Source organism: Ovis canadensis, chromosome 11 (assembly GCF_042477335.2).
Source record: "Ovis canadensis isolate MfBH-ARS-UI-01 breed Bighorn chromosome 11, ARS-UI_OviCan_v2, whole genome shotgun sequence".
Lineage (NCBI taxonomy): Eukaryota > Metazoa > Chordata > Mammalia > Artiodactyla > Bovidae > Ovis > Ovis canadensis.
In genome coordinates, this window is record NC_091255.1 from 57,007,661 (window position 1) to 57,033,446 (window position 25,786).

At 43.5% G+C, this 25,786-nt stretch overlaps 2 protein-coding genes and 1 pseudogene across 8 annotated transcripts in view; 1 reads left to right on the top strand and 2 right to left on the bottom strand.

Moving 5' to 3' along the window:
* PECAM1 (platelet and endothelial cell adhesion molecule 1) overlaps positions 1-4,984 on the bottom strand; it is a 129,939-nt gene extending 124,955 nt beyond the window's left edge. For all 6 annotated transcript variants that reach the window (XM_069541776.1, XM_069541790.1, XM_069541787.1 and 3 more), the window contains exon 1: positions 4,718-4,984. The gene's annotated coding sequence lies outside the window, so the exon portion shown is untranslated. The remainder of the gene's footprint in view (positions 1-4,717) is intronic.
* Positions 151-2,744, bottom strand: LOC138414410 (isocitrate dehydrogenase [NADP] cytoplasmic pseudogene; annotated as a pseudogene).
* MILR1 (mast cell immunoglobulin like receptor 1) lies at positions 2,654-25,005 on the top strand. 2 transcript variants are annotated; one of them, XM_069541794.1, is made up of 9 exons: positions 2,654-4,839; positions 9,005-9,274; positions 16,326-16,610; positions 18,695-18,805; positions 23,185-23,274; positions 23,795-23,851; positions 23,970-24,038; positions 24,652-24,732; positions 24,867-25,005. In XM_069541794.1, the coding sequence occupies exons 1-8, from the start codon at positions 4,752-4,754 to the stop codon at positions 24,702-24,704; spliced, it is 1,023 nt and encodes a 340-aa protein (XP_069397895.1). In that variant the 5' UTR covers positions 2,654-4,751; the 3' UTR covers positions 24,705-24,732; positions 24,867-25,005. The 2 variants fall into 2 exon arrangements, with proteins under 2 accessions (XP_069397895.1, XP_069397896.1); XM_069541795.1 differs by lacking the exon at positions 18,695-18,805.
* The last annotated feature ends 781 nt before the right edge of the window (positions 25,006-25,786 follow it).

Below are 25,786 nucleotides of genomic sequence, written 5' to 3' on the forward strand. Positions count from 1 at the left end.
TCCTCCATCCATGGGGTTTTCCAGGCAAGAGTACTGGAGTGGGGTGCCATTGCCTTCTCCATAGAGGTTTCTTAAGGAGTAAATGAGATGATCAGTATAAAGCTCTTAGACAACAGAGAAGCCTAACTTTACTGTTTGTTTGACTATATATTTTTTTTTATTAGCACTGAATTTTAATTAAAATCGATAGTTTAGATGAAGAACAGGACTAGGATAGTGTTTACAATCAACTTCTGAAAAATCACATTTACATAAAGGAAATAAAAGAGGCCAGCAGAGGTCCAAAAAAAAGGTGCAGCTTGTATGATTGCACTTGGATGAAACATGCTCTTCAAGGTCGCAAAATACTTAGGCCGCACAAGGCCAGGAGGAGGAGACAAACACAGAGGACAACCCCCGCCCCCTCAGGTAGTATTTCTTCTGGATTCTCCAAGGAGCTCAAAAATATTTAGTATTTTTAAAAGATTCAACTAGAGCTCTTAACAAAGATGAGTCTTCAATACGATTTAGTTATAGCCATGCTCTTCATTTCAAATCCTATGCAAGTCTAACATGCAGCTTCTACTGCAAATAATGAGATATCTGTTATATTAGAATGACCCAGCGCCCCAGGCCATGAAAATCGAGCAAGGGAATGAATCTCTATACAATTTCAGGGAATAATACCGTGGCTACAGTTTATCCTTTTGAGCACTGTTGATTTTGGTCATTGATCTCAGCACGTAAGAAAAAGTGACAGTGAGTACAAGTGGACATTAAAAATAACTCCTAGGCTATTAGTAGAAAATAAAATTTAAAAAAAAGTCCCCGGCCACGTTCACAAAGGTGGCATAACTGTATGCATAAGAAAAAGGCTGTAAACTTATAGAAAAGATAAACTCTGGCTTCTAAACAAATTACAAAATTGATTTTGCCTTTACCCTTGAGAGTTATAGAGAAAAATGTAAACCAGTAGACCGTAGTTACCAGAAAAAAAAAACATCCTCCAAAGACAAGAAATGACCTTAAAGTTTGGCCTGGGCTAGTTTTAACTGCAGGTTCTCTCCGAGTTTATCCATGAACTCAAACGTATTCAAGTAGTCAGAACCTTGCACGTTGGGTAAACCTTTAATACATGCAGCTAAGTCCTTGGTCATGAAACCAGCCTCAATGGTCTCAATACAGACTTCTTCCAAAGCCTTTGCAAAAAAGCTGAGTTCTTTATTGTTATCAAGCTTAGCTCTGTGGGCTAAGCCTCTGGTCCAGGCAAAAATGGAAGCAATGGGATTGGTGGACGTCTCCTGTCCTTTCTGGTACATTCGGTAGTGACGGGTGACAGTCCCGTGAGCAGCCTCTGCTTCTACTGTCTTGCCATCTGGACAAACCAGCACACTGGTCATCATGCCGAGAGAGCCATAACCTTGGGCCACGGAGTCCGACTGCACATCCCCATCATAGTTCTTACAGGCCCAAATGAAGCCCCCCTCTGATTTCATAGCTTGGGCCACCATGTCATCAATGAGCCTGTGCTCATACCAGATATTCTGAGCTTCAAACTCAGATTTGTACTGCTTGTCATATATCTCCTGAAAGATGTCTTTAAAACGTCCATCGTATTTCTTCAGAATAGTGTTTTTGGTGCTCAGATACAAAGGCCAATTCTTAGACAAAGCCATCTGGAAAGAACTGTGTGCAAAATCTTCGATTGACTTATCTTGATTGAACATCCCCATGGCAACACCACCACTCTCTGTGAAGTTATGTACTAGGTATACCGTTTTGGGGGATCCATCGCTTGGGGTATAGGATATCTCTACTTTTCCAGGCCCCAGCACAACAAAATCAGTTGCTCTATATTGATCCCCATAAGCATGACGACCTATGATAATGGGTTTTACCCATCCACTCACGAGCCGGGGAATATTTTTGCAGATAATAGCTTCCCTGAAGACAGTGCCACCCAGGATATTTCGGATGGTGCCATTCGGAGACTTCCACATTTGTTTCAGCTTGAACTCCTCCACTCTCTTCTCATCGGGGGTGATGGTGGCACACTTGACACCAACGTTGTACTTCTTTATAGCTTCTGCAGCGTCCTTGGTGACCTGGTCATTGGTGGCATCGCGATTCTCTATGCTTAAATCGTAGCTGTGCAGGTCCAGGTCCACGTAGGGAAAAATGAGTTTCTCTTTAATCAACTCCCAAATGATTCGTGTCATTTCATCTCCTTGCATCTCTACCACAGATCCGCCTTGGATTTTGTGAGACATGTTGACTTCAATAAACCTCTTTACAATTTCTAATCACCCCAACTCCTCTCAGTCTCGCAGACTCAGCTTACCTCCTGCGGGGAAGGTACGTTGGCGATGACTCGGGAGCACACAGTCACTCAGTGTCCACTCTGGCAATCCCGGCTAGACCACAGCTGTTCTGGCTTCTCACGGGGCCTCAGCAGAAACCCCTATTTATTTTTTTAATGAGTACAATCTTATCTATTTGGCCGTGTCAGGTCTTAGTTACAGCGCTCAGCATCGGCTTAGTAGCCCCGTAGGATGTGGAATCTCAATTCCCAGATCAGAGATGGAAATCTCGTCCCCTGCGTTGCAAGGCAGATTCTTAACCATTGGAACACCAGGGAAGTCCCTGGGTTATATTTATTTTTATCAAGTTTATTGATATGATGAATTTCGGTGGGCCATGATAGTGCAGCTTCGTCATGATTTGGGCTCTATGCAACGTGTCAGGTCCATGGATGAACTTTTTTCTTTTTCCACTTGAGACTTTATATCTGATTTGTTGTGTAATCTTTGATAAACTATGATCCTTTGAGGGGGGCCTCGATAAGGTACTCCTAGTAACGTTTGCTAACAGCCCTAAGAAGAACTTCCTCCAGTTTCCTTTGCTGTCTTTGCTGCGGTCTGCAGGCTTCCTGCCCGAGCTGAAAGTTCCCCATGCAGAAATGCCCCAGACACGTCAGCTTTTCTGAAAGAGCCCCCATCCTTCTGGGCATGACAGTTCTCAGGCCAGGATGGATAAGACACTGGTGGGAAACGTCAAAACCAAAACCTCTGATTCCCCTTAGCAGAAATGCTCGCGTTGAGAGTTATGCCACCAGAGATTAAACTGGTGGGGTGCTTTTCCACACTCTCCTTTAGTGAGAGAAATTGCCACCAATATTGCCATATGAAGTCACTGAGTGCTGTCTTTGTTGGAAGGGTGGGTGCCTAAGAAGTAACTTTTACTGTTGGAAGGAAATAAAGTCCTTTTACAAACGGAGGGCTAACTTTGCATTTTTCTTTTACAAACTGAGGACTAAGATGATTTGCTTCCAGACAGTGGCAGCAGATAGGGAGGAAGTGGGGGTGACGGCAGCCAAGCCCTGGGCTCTGTTCAGACCCCCAGTGGTGTGGGGCTGGGCACGACTGACCACAACAGGCTGGGAACCGGGGAGCCCAAGCAAGGAGCCCCTGGAGCGAGTTAATACTGGTGATTGGGTGATGTTTCGGAAGAACCTGCACCAAGGCAGGGGTGTGTCTTCCCCACGGAGAGGGCACCTATCCACGAGAACGAAGAGACCGTCAGGGTCAACCCTTCAGGCAACAAAAGCCAGTAACCTGGGAATTCCCTGGCTGTCCAGTGGTTAGGACTCTGCACGTGCACTGCAGAGGATGCAGGTTCGTTCTCTGCTCAGGGAACTAAGATCCCACAAGTTGCGCAGCTTAGCCAAAAAAAAAAAAACCACACACACAAATAAGAAAAGAAAAAAAGAACCAGTAACCCAAGGGGCCCAGCCCAATCACAGCCCCAACCACTCAGGAACCCCTCACCCCCTTCCCACTCTCCACTTCATGCTGATGACAACAGAACATGCATCCACTTGGCAGAGTCAGGAGAATTCTGGATTGGGTGCAAGTGAATCACAAGCCACTTCGGGGCTGTAATCTAGACACGCTGAGGCTGCTGGGGCCCTGGAGAAAATCCAGAGTCCCAGGTTTCATCCCCAGGAAGCCTGGAGCAGGGCCTAGAAGCCAGCGTTTAACACAGTCAGGCATTTCTGCTGCCACGTTTCTGTGTCTCTCTCTAGACAGTCAATGTTGCTCCCCAAGACTAAAACAAACTTTCCACTAACTTCCTTCTGACCCAGGCTGAATCCAAAAGGAGATGATCACGTAGGTTTGCATAAAGACAGTGTTGTTGTTTAGTTGCTAAGTAATGTCCGATCCTTTTGTGACCCCCATGGACTATATAGCCTGCCAGGCTACTCTGTCCCTGGATTTTCCAGGCAAGAATACTGTAGTGGGTTGCCATTTCCTTCTCCAGGCGATCTTTCCCACCCAGAGATCAAACCCGGGTCTCCTGCATTGGCAGGTGGGTTCTTTACCGATGAGCCACCAGGGAAGCCCATAGTAGCAACATTTTTTCTTTTACTCACAGTCCACTTCCCTGCCAGCCTGAATTAGAAGTAACCTGCCATATCCCTCTCTGCCTACAAGTGCTCACAGAGGAGCACAGGGTCACACCAACCAGTCATCTCACATCAGGCTAGTCCACACAACTCCAATTTCTTTAAATTCGTCGAAAAAGAGGAAGTTCTCTCTGTGATTCGCTGGTGGGAGGCAGGGAGGCCATCAAGACTCCTTTGCCCTCCTCCCCGATTTCATTCAAGAGAATGTGGGGCTATTTAAACAAGCTGTTCTTTGGGGCATTTTTCTTTCTGTCACATCCGAGGCTCACTTACCATTTTGAAGCTTGAATCTCCAAACCAAAACGTCATGTGGAAAAATAGTTTTCTTGTGTTCCTTTTCTCTCTTTCAGTTCAAAAGGCTGCACTGGATTGTGAAAGACTGAGAAAACCAAATGGTAAGTTTCATTTACTTCTCTGTTGTATTAAAGCCGCTTTCACCAAAACGGTGAGACCATCAGCTTCAGTCATGCGCTGTCGCGAGCAGGGTTTTCTGTGCTTTTTGTTGAGCAGCCAAAGAGGAGAGTTTTTCCACTTTGTACTGTTTAAAATGAAGTGATATTAGGGAGGGAGTCAGAGAATCTTTCCTGAAACTAAGAAACAAAATGTTGAGATTGTTTTTTAAAAAAAAACAATGAAACGGTTCTTTCTTTTTCTGTTGTTTTTTAATTAGAAAATCAATACACTATCGTTGTAAAATAATTCAGGCGACACTAAAAACATATCCTGGGAGACAGTTTATCATCATAGAGCCAGGTTGTTGTGGTCCTAACCTTGTTTCTACCCTTTTCCACCTGGTAGTCTGGGCGCATGACGAAAACCACTTTAAGCTTAATTTCTATCCTCTGTGAAGCGGGGGAAATAAAGGCACCTCCCTGGGAGTGCTGTTGTGAAGACTGAGACAAGCCCTGTCCCTCAGCACAGAGCCGAGTGCATGGGGGAGCCATCAGTAAATGCCAGCCCAGGTCGTTGTTGTTATTATACTGTAAACGGTGAATGTTCTGCTATAAACAGATCCCCTCAGTCCCTCTCCCATCTCTGTGTCCAGGAGCAAACACTAGTAACAGTCCTTTTCGCTCCAATATCAAAGCAAACAAACTCTTCTGTGCCTGTTCTTTTTAAAATTAACACGTCCCAGACATCTTTCTAAGAGGAAGTTGTAGGTTTCGCTCCCTTCTTCTCAACAGTTGCATGGCATTTCACAATAGGACTTAGTCATAATTCATCGAACCATCATTCCTGTATTGGTTGTTCCATTTTATTCCTTATAGAAACAATACTGCCGTAAACATCCTCTGTGGACACATGAGCGTGTGAGAGTTCACGTAGGATAAAATCCTAGAAGTGAAATGGCTGGGTCAAAGGCCATGTCCGTTTGAATTGTTACAGCTGATGCTAAGTTGCCCTCCTAACACACTGAACTGGTGCATGTTCACCAACGCTGATCACGGACATGGGTTGAGTGTGAGTTTCTCACCCTCTCTCTGGCAGTGGATACAATCAATTTTTTAAATTTGTGTCAGTCTCATGAGTACAGAAATAATATCTGAATGTTGTTTGAGTCCGCGGTTGCCTCATCACTCATAAAGCTGTGCTTCTTTCTCATGTTTGTTGACTATGGAAGCCCTAGCATGCCCATATAAAGGACATTTAGGGATGGCAATCTGGCTGGAAAGAGAGGTGAGGTCTTATCTTGAATCTGAGCTTACATAAGACTGAGAAAATATTAATTGTCCAGATCAAAGTGTAGATTGCTGGCGTTTTTGAGGGGTCTAAACCCCTCCTCCACCCAAGCCATCCCTGGAACACTGTTTCTTTTTTTTTTTTTTAAACACTACTTCTTCTCCTGGGAATTACCTATTCATATTATTTGACCATTTTTTGATTGTCTTTTCCTTATTAATTTGCTATTGGTTTATGTATATTAGGGCTTCCCTGGTAGCTCAGACGGTAAAGAATCTGCCTGCAATGCAGGAGACCTGGGTTCCATCCCTGGGTTGGGAAGATCCCCTGGATAAAGAAATGGCAACCCACTCCAGTATTCTTGCCTGGAGAATCCCATGGACAAGAGGCGCCTGGGCAGGCTACAGTCCATGGAGTCCCAAAGAGTCAGACATGGTAGACGACTAACACATTTATCTTACATATATTAAAAGAATCCTATGCTTATTTATGTTTTAAGTACTTTCTTCTAGGTTTCCACTTGTCTTAATTTTGCCGTGGAGGAGTTTAAAGTTTTAGAATAGTTATTTCTTTCAGTCTTTTCTTTATGGTTCCTGTTTTGTGACTCTTACTTGGAAGACCTTTTCCAACAGATGATATAAAAACGTTTCTGGGTATTTCTCTTAATGCTTTTATAATCTTAAATTTTAACATTAGATTTTCTGATGAGGGTTATTTCTTCCCTTGGCATTTTAAAATAATAAAATACAAACGCACAGCTATCAGAGATTACTAGGATTGTGGCAAAAAGAGTCAGAAGGCCGTTTAGAGAGGCTGTAAGAATAAAATAAGTGCAAATAGTGTAATAGGTTGAGACACATCAAATGTGTTTACATCTATGAGTTCACAATGAGTCTTAAACAAAAATAACGATAATAAAGGAGAAACATCTCACTCTTACAATAGGAAACCAACTCATTATTTTTTAAAATTGGTCAATAACAGAAGAGAATCTAGTATTTATCCTCCCTTTTCTAGACAAACCGAACCACAGTGTAACCAAAGAGTTGACAAGGGTATTTCTCGTCATATAATTATGGGTTATAAATGAAAAAGAATTGGTATAGCCTCATTTTGCAACATCTAGTGAAATTATCAATGTGCACATGTGTTCTCAGGCGTGTGTCTGACTCCTTGCGACCCCATGGACTGTAGCCAGGCTCCTCTGTCCATGGAATTTCCCAGGCAAGAATACTGGAGTCAGTTGCCACACCCTCCTCTAGGGGCAGCTTCTTCACCCAGAGATGGAGTCTGCATCTCCTGCCTAAGCAGATGGATTCTTTACCACTGTGCCACCTAAGAAGCTCAGTGAAATAATGTTTCTGGGTAACCATCATCAAAGCCTGCTAACAAACAAAAAAGAGAGATAATCAGACATTATGTGCCTCCTAATGGAAGTACATCTACCCCCTAAGTTGCATTCTTGCTAAATAAAAGCTAATCTGAATGTCATCAAGCCTCTGGACAGGAGATAAAACATGATAAAGGAGCACCATGGGAGCGTAATTAAAGAAATCCAGGCCATGGAAAACACTCCAGAACAAGCAACTTGCTGTCTTCAGCAGATAAAAGTACAGGGGGAATAAAAGAGACAGAAAGATATATCGATGAAAAAAGACATAAGAAACATTTCAACTAACTACAACAGACCGTCATGGGTCCTAAAAGAAAAACCAGACAGTTGGGGGAATTTGAACAGTAACTAGACATCTGGTAATATTTTTGAAATATTGTTAATTTTCAGGTGGGATAATGGTATTGTTATTTTTACCAGAGTCCTTACTTTTTAGAGATAAAAACTATTCATATGAATGTCCTCCAGCCAAAGATCACTGGGGACACGTGGGTAGTTGAGCAAAGTTGGGTTCTGAGGGGAAATGTGGGAACGAGCAAGAGGGCATCCTAGAGTAAGACTTGTGTTAGGTAACTTGGAGGAAGATTTGAGGCAGCAGGATTTACTCTGAATTGGATTCTCTCTCTCTTTTTTTTTAAATTTATCTAGTTTCCTGACCAGGTATCAAACCCAGGCCCCCTGCATTGGGAGCATGGAGTCTTAGCCATTGGACCACCAGGGACGTCCCTGAATTGGATTCTTTTAGGAAATGGAAACAACAACACAGCTGGGCATCTTAGTAATTCTTATCTGATGACCAGTGTGAGACTGATGCGTGAAGCAGAGCCCCCAAAGCCAGGGCCCTGGGACAACCTAGAAGGATAAGGAGGGGAAGGAGGTGGTGGGGGGGAGGTTCAGGACAGGGGGACACATGTATAAGCTCTGGCCAATTCATGGTGATACATGGCAAAAACCATAACAATATTGTAATTATCCTCCAAGTAAAATTAATTAATTAATTAAAATAAAATAAAAAATTCTTATCTGAAAGATAAGCAGTACAAGGCAAAAACCGTGACTGATAAAGAAGCAGCTGTCAACCACACTAGCCAGTTTAGAGGGATATTTGGCCATTTTTGTGTTTTGGACAATGTTCACGTCCTCATCTGCGTTTAGACAGGAGTCATCTGGTCTTTTTCTCTCGATCTAATATGGTCATGGGGTGGCCTTGTCTGGTACCAGTGACCAGTAAGTTCCAAGCCAGAACAAAAGGGCTTGCTGAGGTCACCCATCTCTCACTGGGAGAGGCCTCTGGAGGTACCGAGACTTCCTCACGTACTGTCCGGCCTGGATGCGCAGGCAAGAAATGCCCGCTACCTCTGGGAAGTTCGCCAGGAAAAGAGGGTTCTCCACCACCTCGACCCACAAAATCTGGCTTGACAACCATGGGGTTATTATTATTGCACGGTAAAAAAAAGGACTTTGTTTTGTGTTATTTTGTTTTCCAGAATTCCCTTCTCCAAGTTTGCACTCACAAACGGAAACAGTCATGAGGGGTCAGAATGTATCTTTATCATGTTTCCTTCAGAACACATCACTAGAGATCACCTATTTTTTGTTTCGGGGTGAGAAATGCCTGCAAACCCAGGATGGAAAAGGTGAACCCATGACTATTAACCTAACAGTCTCAGAAGCCCATGATCTGGGTCCCTACAAATGCAAAGTCCAAGTTGCCAACTGTTCAAAATACAGTCATCCATTCAAGTTCACATTTGCTGGTAAGTAAAATGCTTGTTACTCGGGGGCCCTGTGGTTTGGGGGGATTATTTCCTGTTCTAGGGTAGACTCTCTCTTCTGCTGGTTAACACTCTCTCAAGATCCTAGCATATATGTCACTGAGATCTTGTTTAAGAAGCAAGATCACTTGTTTCTTAATAATTCCATTTCACTTTCTCTCCCAAAGACGTTTAGCCATTTCAGATGATAATATGCTGATGGTCTAAGACGAAAAGTCTTACATCAACAATTGAGAAAGTTGTTGAAATCCTTTCTAGACGCTTTACTCTGGATTCTTGTCATATAGGCATACACACAAAAAGAGACCTTTTCTCTGAAGATTCAAGTAAGAAGTTGTAGAATCAGTGTTGGACCCTGTGGCAAGGGTCTTCAGAACCCCAGACTTTCCCCAGCTTCTTCTGTTTATGACGGGCATTGGCCAGCACACTTCCTGCCCAGCCACTTCTTTCCCTGCCCTTCCCCTACACTACCCACAGCTTGTGGGATCTCAGTTCCCTGACCAGGGCTTGAACCCAGGCCACAGCAGTAAAAGCCCAGGATCCTAACTGTTAGGCCCCCAGGGAACTCCCCAACCACATTTTATCACTTTTACATTTTTCTCTCCCATCTTCCCACCCCAAGCCTCTCACAGCCTAGCATTAATGGCCTCATGCATGACGGTGACCTTGATATTGGACTGTTGGGAGAGGGAGAGAGGGTTTCCAGGTAATATGTGTACCTGGAGTCTTCCAAACAGAGGACCCCCGACTTACTGATCGAGTATTTGGGTGATTCTCTGGGTCTGTGCTCTCTAGCACGGTAGCCACTAGCCACATGTTGTTATTTAAGTTTCAATTCAAGTTAGTTAAAATTAGGTGAAATTTTTAAAATGCAGTTCCTCCATCTCGTTAGTCACACTTCAGGTGCCCAGAAGCCATGGGTGTGGGGTGGCTGTTCTATTAGACAACACAGACACAAAACATATCCATCATCATGGAAAGCTCTATTGGATGTCTTTACTCTAGGGCAATGGTTCTTGGCTTTTTAGGGTGTAACCATTTTAGCAATGTAATGATAGTGATGGATACCTTCCCTGAGATGTTTTCATGAGACTACCGACGCAAACATCTGCATAAGACTATAAGGGATGCCATGCACTCTGGATTAGAGCCATCTCAGGGACTTCCCTGACAGTTAAGACTACAGGCCTTCAGTGCAGGGGGCACAGGTTCATTCTCTGGTCAGGGAACTAAGAGCCCACATGCTGTGTGGCACAGCCAAAATTTTTTTTATTTAAATAAAAAAAAAAAGAAAGAACCAACCATCTTAGGACAGATTTGAACACAAACTCAATTGAAGCCATAACTGTAAAAGAAACATAAAAAGACAACCATGTAAACCAGGTCTAGGATGTGGCATATAGTGTGAGGGCAGTGCCCTCGCTGGTAATATTCTCTGGTGGTCAGATTCCCACTGGACTGGGCAGCCTGGATTTGCAGAAAAAGCAATACAAGGGCCATCAGGAAACCCATGTATACCCCTAACTTCCTGTGCAAGGCTGAAGCCTTAAATCAATGTATTAAAAACAAACAAACAAACCCAGTCTTCATTTTCTGAGCATCTGTCCCACAGATAGGTGTATAGTCTTCCCACATCCTGCCTTCAAAGTAAATGCACTAGTTTACAGCAGTAATTACACTGCCTGGTAGAATTTTTTTATAGATTATAAACCTGTATCATCTTCATTTAGGTCAGACTAGGAAAGTTATGAGCAACCTAGATAGCATATTCAAAAGCAGAGATATTACTTTACCAACAAAGGTCCATCTAGTCAAGGCTATGGTTATTCCAGTGGTCACGTATGGATGTGAGAGTTGGACTGTGAAGAAAGCTGAGCGCCGAAGGGTTGATGCTTTTGAACTGTGGTGTTGGAGAAGACACTTGAGAGTCCCTTGGACTGCAAGGAGATCCAACCAGTCCATTCTAAAGGAGACCAGTCCTGGGTGTTCATTGGAAGGACTGATGCTGAGGCTGAAACTGTAATACTTTGGCCACCTCATGTGAAGAGTTGACTCACTGGAAAAGACCCTGATGCTGGGAGGGATTGGGGGCAGGAGGAGAAGGGGATGACAGAGGATGAGATGGCTGAATGGCATCACCGACTCGATGCACATGAGTTTGGGTGAACTTCGGGAGTTGGTGATGGACAGGGAGGCCTGGCGTGCTGCGATTCACGTGGTTGCAGAGAGTTGGACACGACTGAGCGACTGAACTGAACATCTATTGAGTGCCTACCCCATGTGAATAACTGTCTTGCATGCTGCCAGAGTTTCGATGATACCTAAATCATGATCTTGTTCCCAACTCAGTAAGGGATATGAGCCATGAACACGGATTCATTCCTCTTTGATCCACTCATCAAATATTTAATGATATCCCCAATGTGCCAAGCCCTGGATATACATTAGTTCCTGCCTTGGTGGAGCTTATAGTCTAATTGAAGAGGCATGAAACCCAAGTACCCAGTCAAATAAATTCATAATCACAAACTGTGTTGACGGTTATAAAGAAAAAGAAACTGGCACAGTGATGGAGAAAAGTTGGGGAGTGGGCGGTGAATGGGGAGTGACTTCCTTAGACAGGGTAGTTACGTGCATGCTAAGTCCATTCAGCCGTGTCCAACTCGACTATCAGCTGTAGCCCTCCAAGGCTCCTCTGTCCATGGGGATTCTCCAGGCAAGAATACTGGAGTGGGTTGCCATGTCCTCCTCCAGGGGAATCTTCCCGAACCAGAGATCAAACCTACATCTCTTAATGTCTCCTTCATTGGCAGATGGGTTCTATTTTTTGGCTGTCCAGGAGTCTTAGTTGTGGCATGTGGAGCTCTAGTTCCCTGACCAGGGATTGGACCCGTAGAGTCTTAGCCACTGGACCACTAGGGAAGTCCCTGCAGATGGGTTCTTTACCCCTAGCGCCACCTGGGAAGCCCAGGTAAGATAGTTATGGAAGGACTTTCTAAGGGGATGGCATTTCAGGGGGTCCCTGAAGGATGAGCAATGATTTGCTACAGTGAGAGAAAGAAGGCTCTAGTCAAGGGACAATACCCTGTGCTGGGGGCTCCACCTTGAGGAAGAACTTGGCTGTTGGGTAGGGTGTAATATGCCACTGGTATGGCTGGAGGTCAGATGAGGGGATGGTGAGCTCAGGTGAGACTGGAAAGGGGAGGGGAGAAAGTCGGGCCTATGATCCCATTTATCATCTTTGAAGTTAATTCTTCCTGAGTGGGGCAGGGCAAGGGTAGAGGTTGGGGATTGGCTGGGAGACTTTTGCAGTCATCCAGGAGATAAACAGTGGGGAGATGGAGAGGAGTGGACGGGGTCAGAACAGACTTTGGAGGGAGAAACAACAGGACTTGCTGAGTGATTAGGTTTGGAATCATAGGTAGCAAAGGTGAGGAAGGAGTCGAGAATGACTCTCAGGCGTCTACTGTGATCAGCTGATGGACAAGCAGTGGTGTCATTTACTGAAAGGGGCAAAAATAGAAGTTGTTCAATGGGTATAACATTTTGGTTACAGTTAACAATGCTGTACTATGCACTTAAAAATTTATGAAGAAGGTAGATCTCTACAAATGATCCAGTTTCATTCATTTTTATGACTGGGCAATATCCCATTGTGTATAGGTACCACATCTTCTTTATCCATTCAACTGCCGTTAGACCTATCCGTTGCTTCCATGTCCTGGCTATTGTAAACAGTGCTACAGTGAACATTGGGGTACACGTGTCTTTTTGAATTATGGTTTTCTCCAGATATGTCCAGCAGTGGGATTGCTAGGTCATACGGTAATTCTATTCCTAGTTTTTTGAGCAAACTCCATACTGTTCTCCATAGTGGCTGTATTAATTTACATTCCCACCAACAGTGCAAGAAGGTTCCCTTTTCTCCACACCCTCTCCAGCATTTATCATTTGTAGACTTTTAAAAAAGATACTTATTTATTTATTTGGCTGCATCGGGCCTTAGTTGCAGCACATGGGATCCTTGTTGCATGATGCAGGATCCTTCATGGTGGCGCACAGATTCCAGAGCCCTGGGGTTCAGTAGTTGGGCTCCTGGGCTTAGTGGCCCGGTAGCACATGGACTCTTGGGAGAAGGCGATGGCAGCCCACTCCAGTACTCTTGCCTGGGAAAATCCCATGGACGGAGGAGCCTGGTAGGCTGCAGTCCATGGGGTCGCGAAGAGTCAGACACGACTGAGCGACTTCACTTTCACTTTTCACTTTCATGCATTGGAGAAGGAAATGGCAACCCACTCCAGTGTTCTTGCCTGGAGAATCCCTGGGATGGGGGAGCCTGGTTAGCTGCCGTCTATGGGGCCACACAGAGTCGGACACGACTGAAGCGTCTTAGCAGCAGCACACGGAATCTTAGTTCTTCAACCAGGGACTGAATCCACGTCCCCTGCATTGCAAGGTGGATTCTTAACCACTGGATCAGCAGGGAAGTCCCTATAGTTTGTAGAGTTTTTGATGATGGCCATTCTGACCGGTGTGAGACATGGATGGACCTAGAGTCTGTCATACAAAATAAAGTCAGAAAGAGAGGGAAAAAAATCATGTATTACTGCATATATGTGGAATCTAGAAAAATGGTACAAATGAACCTATTTGCAGGGCAGGAATGGAGACAGAGACACAGGGAGCAGATGTGTGAGTACGGCAGGGGTGGGATGAACTCGGATATTGGGATTGATGGTGTGTGCACTGCCACGTGTGAAACAGATAGCTAATGGGAACCTGTTTCATAGTGCAAGGAGCCCAGCTCAGTGCTCACCCTAAAGGGGTGGGATGGGGGTGTGCTAGAAGGGTGGTCCAAGAGGGAGGGGCTGTATGTATACATATAGCTGAGTCACTTCATTGTACAGCAGAAAATAACACGTGGTAAAGCAACTATACTCCAATTAAAAAAAAAAAAAGAATCTACTGTATAGCATAGGGAACCCTACTCAATACTCTGTAAAGACCTATATGGCAACTGAGAGAGTGGATATATGTATATGTATAACTGATTCAGTTGGCTGTACAGCAGAAACTAATGCAACGGTGTAAATCAAATGTAATCCAATAAAAAATAATTAAGAAAAAGAAGAAGGTAGATCTCGTGTTAACTGTTCTTAGCACAAAAGAACTAAATGCATGACTGACTGCATAAAAGCATTTTTAAAAAGAATATAATCTTAATAATGTTTGTCTACCTACCAATTGATGCATTAACTAACAGATTAACTAGAGTTCAGTTTCAAAAGGTTGTGTTTGAGGTGGCCAGGAGACATGCAAGTGGATCCTGAAATAAGAGTCAGAGAAAGTAGTATGAGGACGGGATCAAGTGCTGGAGAAGACGGAAGAGGGAGAATTGTCGCCCGGAGGATTTAGGAAAAGTTTTATGGGGAAGGTGGCATCTGAATGAGCCTTAAAGGACTCCTTTAATTTAAAAAACAACTGATTTATGGAAGAGTTACAACTCCCTTCCTTGATCACAGTGATGCTGTGATGCCCTTTACCAGTCCTTTCACAAACTCTGAGGGAAGTTTACTGCTAAGTCGCTTCAGTCATGTCTGACTCTATGCGACCCCATAGACGGCAGCCCACCAGGCTCCCCTGTCCCTGGGATTCTCCAGGCAAGAACACTGGAGTGGGTTGCCATTTCCTTCTCCAATGCATGAAAGTGAAAAGTCAAAGTGAAGTCGCTCAGTCGTATCCAACTCTTAGTGACCCCATGGACTGCAGCCTACCAGGCTCCTCCGCCTATGGGATTTTCCAGGCAAGAGTACTGGAGTGGGGTGCCATTGCCTTCTCTGAAGGGAAGTTTACATCTTTCCACTAAATTTAGACATCAACCCTTATTCTAGTTTGAATCATCTTATCTCAGAGAGAAGTCCATGCTCTCTACTTCATCATGAGTAAGTCAATTCCTAAAAATTGCAGCAAGCAGATTTCAGTTTTTCGTAGGAAGAACAGTCTATTGATGCTATTCCCAAACAAAGTTGCTCTTTGAGGCTCCCATCCCTGGGTACCACTCTGTCAAGGATGCTGCCACGGGGGGATTCCTACTCAGGGGAGGGAGGGATGGAGCAAGAAGACTCTAATTTGTTAGTTTCTTTCCTTTGACTTAAACAATGAAACATGTTTCATTGTTTCTGCACCCAGTTGTTAAATTGGCACACTACTGTTAAAAACAAAAGTATCTGCTGGCCCTGGCTCTGCCATTTATTAGGTATGTGGTCTCTGAATTTCAATGGCCTCTTCTGTGGAGTGGGCACAATGCTGTTCACCTTGTGTGCTGTTGTGAAGTGAACCAAGATAACATGGGTAGTGACCCCAACACATGAAGGATACTCAACTGTTTCTTTCCCTATAATCCTGTTTCCTTAAAGAACTATATAACAAATTACAGAGCTGGGTTCTTGCATGAAGTATGGTATGATCTGGCAGAGCTTACCAGAATCACTCGTTTCTGGTCAAGAATTTCCCTTAACTCTATTTATCAGGGTTACTTCCTGTTTCGGGGAGGAACTGGAAGATAATTGTACAGCTGAATTCTATAAATGACAGTACTGTGAGAAAAGATGATATTTTTAGACTTTCTTGATTAAAAAACAACAACACTGTTATCTTACAAGGATTGGGACTAAAAGCACCTCTCAACTACATACTTGGAGCTGGATCTTTGACAAAATTATACCATCAACCACAAACAAATGGTGAATTCTGATAAACGGCAAGTTTGCACTCCAGCTCCTCAAAGCAGAGAGACACTCTCCACTCTCTGGCTTTCTCAGAGCCTGGTTCATGCCAGGATACATGGGGTTAACCCCATAGCTGTTGATTTTTCCCCATGGAGCTTCTTGGGAGCAGCTTGGCTTCACAAGAGGGGTGTCGTTCATCTTTGGGTGAACAGACAGGAATAGAGTAGGGCTTCCATCCATGTTTGTGGACTGAGTGAGGGAACCCATTCTGCTTAGCCATTTAATGTGCACTTTCATTTTTCTAGACCCAGTGACTGCACCAGTGCTGAACATCAGTGTCATTCAAACAAAAACAGACCGATATATAACACTACGCTGCATCTCATTCAACGGCTCTCTGCCCATCGATTATATTTTTTTTGAAAAAAACATCACCATATCACCAGTTATTTCCAAGGATGTAAGGAAGCCTGCTGAACTTAACATAACCGAGAGTAACACTGCAGAAGTGAAAGAGTACAGGTGTAAAGCTAAAAACAGATTGCCTGACCGTGTAAAATACAGTCAACCTGTCATCATACCCTCAACAGGTAAGGGCTACCTGAACTCGTTCAACAGGGTCTAGATTTACTTCCAGAAACTGCAGCCTCTCCTCTGCCCACCATTTCCCACTTCGCCCACCTGCTTCTAAGTGCTTTTCCTTCTGTAGGGTCCATATGCTCTGATGGGGCTGCTTTCTGCCATAAAGGAACCATAGAAAAGCCTAGAGAGTGGGGCAGGAAGGGACCGTGTAGTAAGACTTCCTGAACTGACTCTGTTTCCTGCTCGGGTTCTAAGCAATCACATTAGAATTTGTAACTTTCTTTGTTTTCACTTTCTTTTTTTAAGCACTGTTTTTATATATTTATTTATTTTGACCATGCTGGGTCTCCATTGCTGCGCGTGGGCTTTTTCTAGGTGCAGCAAGTGGGGGCTACTCTTCGTTGCACGAGCTTCTCATTGCAGTGACTTCTCTTGTTTGTGGAGCACAGGCTCTGTGCACGCGGGCTTCGGTGGCTGCAACACAAAGGCTCAATAGTTGTGGTGACTGAGCTTAGTTGCCCCATGGCATGTGCAATCTTCCTGGACCAGGGATCGAACGTGTGTTCCGTGCATTAGCAGGCGGATTCTTATCCACTGCACCACCAGGGAAGTCCTGCATCTCTTGAAGCTGCTGGGGTCTCTTGATTTTCTTGTGCTTTTTTAAATCGTTTAAATAAAAACTCACTTCTAACACCGGTAGCTTCCTGCTTGGCTGTTGAATGCCCTACTGCTAATGCTTGGTGAATCTAGATTTCTCTACTGGGGGCAAGAGCGGCTCCTGTCCCAGTCTTGTGTTTCAGAAGGCACTACCTGGATTCTTCTCAGCCACACACTTTCCAATAAGCTTCCCATAAGCCATAGGGATGCCTGCCTGGACCTTGTATCTCTACTTTTCTATACCTCACTCTAGGTTCCTAGACCTGAATTCCCTGCCCCATCAGATCAGAACCCACCTCCCAGGGCCAGCGCAAGTCTCTTTCTCAGCTCGTCCTCCCAAGGATAGACCACCGTGAGGATGTGAGCACTCCTGGACTCAAGCCAAGGGAGCTGTTTGTGGGGGCTGAGGGACGACATTGGGCCACACAGGCAGGGGCTGTCTATGTGTCTGTCAGGTTCCTTAGGGCGCAGATCAGAGCCTGGATGGGAAGGGGCCAGGCCGGAGCTAGAGCCAGCTCTCTCTACACTGTCATGTTCCAGCGCAGAACTCCGAGTCTGAGAATTCCAGATTTAAAGCTGCTCTTAGGGACTTCCCTGGCCATCTAGTGGTTAAGACCGCATTTCCAATGCAGGCAGAGAGGGTTTGATCCCTGGTCAGGGAGCTGGGACCCCTCATGGTGCACAGCCACAAAATTTAAAAAACAAAAACTTGGCCTGATGAAGGGACACTGGTCAAGGCGGGAGGAGAAAAAAAATTAGGTTAGCAAAGCTAATAGGCATACAAGGGCGTTAGACACCTCATCCTCAGAAGATCAGAGCCCACATCTGGGTGTTCAGTAAGTTCTAACAAGTCAGGCAGCCTGTTGGAGTCAGGCCCCAGAGTCAGCCTTTTGCCTACAAATCATCACCTTCCATTCACTAGCTGTGTGACCTTAGAAAAGTCACATACTCTTATTTAATTGTAAAATGGGAACTATACTTAATTGAGTCTTATTCTACTTAATTGTAAAATGGGAATAATGCCAATGAGATACCTAAGGCAATGCACGTAAAGTGCTTAACACAATGTCTGCGTATAGTCAATAATAAGTGACAGCTGTTGGGTAACATAGATCATGCCAGCCTGACTAAAGACGTTGCCTGACAAATGGCCAGGCTGTTCTCAGATTTATGACCCTAATGATGTAGATAACAATCTGTTTGTTAAATGCTGTGCTGCTTTTTTCTTTGTAAATAACCCTTGGTGGAAGATGGACTTGGTATGACTTTTAGAACGGTGCTGCAGGTGTCCACACAGGGCAGGGGCCCAGGTTTCATGGTATCTTACCTAACTTGGGAGACAGTCATGATCGACCTTTCCAGAACATTCCACAATTCAGTATCATTGGAAAAGCAGGTTGTGCAGTGACCAGTGAATGCTGTCTTCTTCTTCCAGGAGGAGACTGCGGTCCATTCTGCCTGCAGCTCCTGCTTCCGGGGTTATTACTGGTGCTAATAGTAATCATCCTAATTCTGGCATTTTGGATGCTACCAAAGTACAAAGCAAGTAAGTTCCTTAGGAGCTTTGCCATTGTTTTCCCTGGTGGCTCAGACAGTTAAGAATCTGCCTGCAATGCAGGACACCTGGGTTCAATCCCTGGGTGGGGAAGATCCCCTGAAGAGGGGAATGGCTACTCACTCCAGTATGCTAGCCTGGAGAATCCATGGACAGAGGAGCCTGGCAGGCTATAGTCCTTGGGGTTGCAAAGAGTCGGACACGACTGAGCGAAGAAAATGAAAAGATAAGGAAAAGGTGCAAAATGAGAAGATAATGCAGGACTTCCTGAACTGTTCACATTTAGCACAGTTCTCTTTTCTCTGGTGAAGCCTTCCCTATTGAGATTGCTTGTGGGCATGTTACCTGTGCAGTCACATGGGGCCCCATGCTAAGAAGACATTTTAATGCTTTGCTGTCATTGTCTTAAAATTTGTAATACCTTTTTACCTTTTTAAAAATTTTTTTAGAATTCTTTTTCAAAATTGTGGTAAAATATGCATAACAATAGAATTTACCATTTTGGCCATTGTTAAGTATACAGTTTGGTGGCATTAAGAACATCCACATTTCTGGGCTACCATCACCAGCCATCCACTTTTTCACTTTGCAAATATGACGCTCTGTACCTGTCAAACAGTGTACGTCCCTATTAACTTCTCTCTCCTCCCAGCCCCTGGCAAACACCATTCCGATTCCTGTCTATTCTGACTAATAGTCTAATCTGACTATTTTAGAAATCTCATGTAAATGGAATCACACCGTATTTGTCCTTTTGTAGGTGGCTTCTTTCATTTAGCACACTGTCCTCAAGGTTCATCCACGTTGTATACCTGTCAGAATTTCCTTCATTTTGGGGGGACTTCCCTAGTGGTCCAATGGTTAGGACTCTGCACTTCCATCCACTGCAGGGGACACGGCTTCAATCTGCGGTTGGGGAACTAAGATCCCACAAGCCTGCGGTGCAAAAGATTTTTTTTTCCCCTTCATTTCAAAAGCTGAATAATCAGTTATATATGTGTATGTATACATTATACACACGCATGTATACATACATAACACATACTTTGTTTATCCATTATTCATCCATCAATGAACTCTTTCTTCAGAAAAAATTCCAAGAAGTGGAATTGCTGGATCTTTTTTTTTTTTGAGACTGCTGCATACAGTTTTCCATAGTGGCTGCGTCAATTTACATTCCCACCAACAGTGCATGACGGTTTCCTTTAAGCTGCATCCTTGTCAACACTTGTTACTTGTTACCTTTTTGATGGCGGCTATTCTGAGATGTGTGAGGTGGTATCTCTTTGTAGTTTCAGTTTGCATTTCCCTGATGATGAGTGATTTTGAGCATCTTTCCATGTGCCTGCTGGCGATCTGTATGTCCTCTTTGGAAAATGTCTATACAGTTCCTCTGCCTGTTTTTAAATTGGGTTGTTTGGTTTTTTGATGTTGAGCTGTATGAGTGCTTTGTACGTTTTGGATATTAACTCCTTATCAGACATATCGTTTGCAGTATCTTCTTTCATTCAGTAGGCTGCCTTTTCGCTTTGTTGATAATTTCCTTCACTGTGCAAGCTTAATGTAGTCCCATTCGTTTATTTTTGCTTTTACTTCTCTTGCCTGCAGTGACAGAGCCAAAAAAATATTGCTAAGACCAGTGTCAAAGAGCATACTACCTGTGTTTCCTTTTATGTGTTCTAAGGTTTCTGATCTCACATTTAGGTTCTTCATCCACTTTATTTTTGTAGATGGTGTGAGCAAGTAGTCCAGTTTGATTCTTTCACATAGAGCTGTCCAGTTTTCCCCATACCATTTATTGAAAAGGACTTCCCTGGTGGCTCAGACGGTTAAGCATCTGTCTACAATGTGGGAGACCCGGGTTCGATCCCTGGGTCGGGAAGATCCCCTGGAGAAGGAAATGGCAATCCACTCCAGTACTATTGTCTGGAAAATTCCATGGACAGAGGAGCATGGTAGGCTACAGCCCATGGGGTCGCAAAGAGTCAGACACGACTGAGCGACTTTACCTTACCTTACCTTATCTATTGAAAAGACTATCTTTTCCTGACTGTATATTCTTACCTCCCCTGTAAATTAATTGACCATATACGTAGGGGTTCATTTCCGGGTCCTCTAGTCTGCTTCATCGATCTTTGTGTCTGTTTCTGTGCCAGTCCCATACTGTTTTAATTACTGTACCTTCATAGTACAGTTTGAAATTAGAGAATATGATACCCCCAGCTTTGTTTTTTTCTCAGGATAGGTTGTTTTGTGTTTCCAAACAAATTTTAGAATTATTTGCCTAAGTCTGTGAAAAATCCCGTTGTTAATTTGACAGGGATTTCATTAAGCCTGTAGATTGCCTTGGGGAGTACAGCCATCTGCAATATTAATTCTTCCAATCTGTAAGAATGGTATATCTTTCCATTTGTTTGTGCTGACTTCAGTTTCCTTCATTGGTGTCTATGGTTTCCCAAGCACAGGTCTTTTACCTTCTCGGTTATATTATTCCTAGACATTTTATTCTTTTTGATTCAGATAGGATTGTTTTCTTAATTTCTCTTTCAGAGAAATTGTTGGTGTATAGAAATGCAACTGATCTCTGTATATTATTAATAATTCCATATACTGTGACTTTCAGTTCAGTTCAGTTCAGTCGCTCAGTCGTGTCCGACTCTTTGCGACCCCATGAATCGCAGCACGTCAGGCCTCCCTGTCCATCACCAACTTCCGGAGTTCACTCAGACTCATGTCCATCAAGTCGGTGATGCCATCCAGACATTTCATCCCCTGTCACCCCCTTCTCCTCCTGCCCCCAATCCCTCCTAGCATCAGAGTCTTTTCCAGTGAATCAACTCTTCGCATGAGGTGGCCAAACTATTGCAGTTTCAGCTTTTGCATCAGTCCTTCCAAAGAACACCCAGGACTGATCTCCTTTAGGATGGACTGGTTGGATCTCCTTGCAGTCCAAGGGACTCTCAAGAGTCTTCTCCAACACCACAGTTCAAAAGCATCAATTCTTCGGTGCTCTGCCTTCTTCACAGTCCAACTCTCACATCCATACATGACCACAGGAAAAACCATAGCCTTGACTAGACGGACCTTAGTCAGCAAAGTAATGTCTCTGCTTTTGAATATACTATCCTGTTTTATTGGTGTTTTGTTGATGTACAACTGTTTATCTTAATCTCTTACAACTCTTTGTATTTCTATGGTTATCAGCTGTAACTTCTTTCATTTTTTTTTAAATTTCTTGGACAATATAATATGGAATTTACTTCCATGGATAATTCTCAGTGAAGTCCTATAAAAGCATTCTTTTTTTTTAACTGAAGGATAATTGCTTTACAATGTTGTGTTGGTTTCTGTCATACAACAAGGCAAATCAGTCGTAACTATATGTATATCCCTCCTTCTGGAGCCTCCCGCCCATCCCCCACCTCTTTCATTGTTCATTTATTTGAGCCCTCTCTTTTCTTGATGAGTCTAGCTAAAGGTTTATCAATTTTGTTTGGCTTTTCATAGAACCAGCTCTTCATCAATCTTTTCTACTGTTTTCTTGTAGTTGTTATTTCACTTCTCTAATCTTTATTATTTCTTTCCTTCTAACTTTCCTTCTTTCCTTTGGGTGGAAAGTTGGGTTGTTTATGATTTTTCCTGTTTCCTGAGATAGACTTGTATTGCAATAAACTTCCCTCTTAGAGCTGCTTTTGCTTGGTCCCTTAGATTTTGGATGGTTGTGCTTCCATTTTCATTCATCTTTGGGTATGTTTTTTTATTTTCTCTTTAATTTCTTCAGTGACTCATTGTTTGTTTAGTAGTATATTGTGTATCCTCCATGTGTTTGTGGGGTGTTTTTTTTGTGTGTTTAGTTTTTTTTCTTGTAGTTGATTTCTAGTCTCATATGTTGTGGTCAGAAAAGTTGGCTGATACGACTTCAATCCTCTTAAATTTATTGCATCTCATGCATTTTTAAAAATCCAAGGATCCTACAAAAGTAGAATTAATATTCTTGAGTACTCGCCAGGGTTAAATGGAACTCAGTTGGGTAATTTAGTATCTCTTGCAGATATTAAGAAGCTTTTTACAGGCTATTCTTTTCAGTGAAGGAAAGAAAAGATATCTCTGGCCATCTCAAGCACAATCTGATAGGCAAAGGGTGTTATTTGCAGATCTGAGAAAATAAATCAGAAGGACTCCTGGCTTGAAGCAGCAGATGCTATGGTCTCCTAGCTGAGCCCATGATTTCCCTTTAATAGACAACATTGTAGGCCATCTGAGAAGGTCATTCTTCCAGAACTTTGGGGAATTCTGCTCCGTGGAGGAGCAGGAAAAGAAAGATGAGGCTGAATTGGTTTATTTTAATGATTTTGCACCAATTTATGTAGGAAAAGCTATGAAAGATAGTGCACCCAGAGTCTACGGAAATACACCCATGGAAGCTGGAATATATGCAAATGTCTGTGAAAATCAAGCAGGTAAGAGAATTTTGTTTGAGATTTTGGTTGATTTGGGGTTTTTGTGTTTTACATTGTTTTAAGGTCATACAGACACATGGGTAAAATACTGAAGAAACTGAGTATAGCGTCTCCCTCTGGCCCCAACACTCAATCCCACTTTCCACTTTAAAATCCTTCCACAGGTATTTTATGTGTGTTTTAGCATCTAAATAAATGGTAGCAATGGTAGCATGTCATAGATATGCCATTCTACACCTGATTTTTTCAGTTAACAACATATCTTGGAGATTTTTATTTTGATATCACTTCAGAATGATCCACACTGCATTCCAATCACTTTTATGATCACCTCTTAAAGCTGGCATCATTTACTGCTTTATGGTAAAGAGACCCAGTGCCTTGGCCAACAATGAGAACAACCCCAGCCAATGTTGATGCTGACTGAGGGCCAACTGTGTTCCAGGCACAGCGCTGACTTATCTGCTCTGTCTGGTGCAAACACCACTAACTCCCAAATTATATCGCCCTCGTTTTACAGATGAGAAACCTGTGCCAGGCTTAGAACCAAAGCAATGTGCTTCCAGTGCCCAAGACGGTAAGTACTCTGTGCAAAGTCTAGAAGCGACATGCCATTGCAAGTGTAGCCACTGCCCTCAGGAGATCAGAGATTTGGACCATAGACCCAATAACCCTGTTTCTTGTCTTTTACCCAGGGGCTGAATACTCCCAGGAGATACAGTATGCTGCCCCCGTGTTCCAGCAGGTGGCACCAAGAGATCAGGGTGAGCCACAGTTTGGGCTAGGAGACACTGTTGAAATGGGTCAGTGGTTTCTGTGAGGCCATCATTGGCTTTAGGAACCCAAGGATGGGATGAACAGGAGCAACATGCACACCCTAGGAAACCAATAGCAACCAGCACCACAGTGCCTAATAAATTTCATCAGGACGTGGGTGGATGGGGAGGAGGAAAGGATGTGGTAAGGAGTGTATCACATAAAAAAAATCCAGAGAGAATGATGCAAGTGCACTTCTTTCAAGAATCAAACATGCTTTCAAGAATCAATCACATAACGTAGTCCAGGAAAAAAAGACAGTTCACACTTGGTTTTATCAGGCCCCCCAGCTACCAAAATATAATTTTAAAAGAGCTTCTATAGATATATATCCAAGATTGAAGGCAAAAGGAGAAGAGGGCGGCAGAGGATGAGATGGTTAGATAGCATCACCAACTCAGTGGACACAGCTTGAGGAAACTCTGGGAGATGGTGAAGGACATGGAAGCCTGGCATGGTGCAGTCCACTGGGTTGCAAAGAATCAGACATGACTTAGCAACTGAACAAAAACAACAACAACACCCTAAGTTTACTGAATTATTTTCTCTTCTGTATTACAGAAAACAGTAATAATTCTAAAGGTGGATATGTCTATTCTGAACTCGTCTTCTGAGATTTAAAAAAGTAGGCTACATCTCAGGGTAAGATGCTTTTTATAAAGCTGATTTCCATAAAGAAAAAGCAAACTTGATTGATACTTTAAAAGGTTTCACCTGGTTACCCAAAATGACTCGCTGTTTTTCATGCTTAAACACTATTCCTTTGGCTTTTTCAGGTACATACAATCCTGTCATCAGACAAGAGTTTTGTTAGGTGGGATCCTGACTAACGACAGTTTTTACATGCTGTTGCCATTTTTTGGCAAGGGCCATTTCCCCCATTTCCACACCATTTAATAAAGAATAACTTTTTGACCACTGTGTTCTTCATAAGTGCATCCTGGAAGCTTATGACAATCATCTCCCTATCCCTGTGCCCACTGAAGTTTCAGAAGCAAACACACAAAGCAAAAACCATGCCTGAATTCCAAAACAAAACCTGGTGACCTTGAAAAGGTGTCTGAAGAAAACAGCACCTGCAGTCACCTCTGGAGAAAGGCAAGATCACTCAGCGAGTACATATTTATTACACGCTGCCACTAGCATTTGCTCTTAGCTTCCGGAAGGTTGCAAATTCATTTCTATTGATTTCCATGGACTTTCTCAGTCCTCAAGACTTAGCTCATGTCAGGAGCATGCCTTTATGCACTGCATTTCTGGTCAGCTCTCTGTCAAGAGGACAGCTCAGAGTTGAGTTGGGGGAGAAGAGAGAAATGGACTGGTTTCCCAGGATTGCTGTAACAGATTACTACAGATTACTGCTGACTTAAAACAACAGACATGTATTTTCTCATAGGGCTTCCCTGATAGCTCAGTTGGTAAAGAATCCACCTGCAATGCAGGAGACCCGGTTTGATTCCTGGATCGGGAAGATCCGCTGGAGAAGGGATAGGCTACCCACCCCAGTATTGGTGGGAGTGACTTAGCACACACACAGTAGATTCAGGAACTACCCAGATGATCCAGGTTGATCTTATCTTGAGATTCTTAACTTATTAATTACACCTTCAGAGACCCTTTTCTCAAGTAAGGTGATATTCACAGGTTCCAAGCATTAGGATTTATGAGGGAGCCACCATTCAGTCCACTTGAGGGG

Coding starts and splice junctions, on each gene's coding strand:
- MILR1 (XM_069541794.1), top strand. CDS start 4,752: ATGTGGAAAAATAGTTTTCTTGTGTTCCTTTTCTCTCTTTCAGTTCAA. Junction 9,275..16,325: donor ATTCAAGTTCACATTTGCTG/GTAAGTAAAATG, acceptor TCATTTTTCTAG/ACCCAGTGACTGCACCAGTG. Junction 24,039..24,651: donor GGTGGCACCAAGAGATCAGG/GTGAGCCACAGT, acceptor TCTGTATTACAG/AAAACAGTAATAATTCTAAA.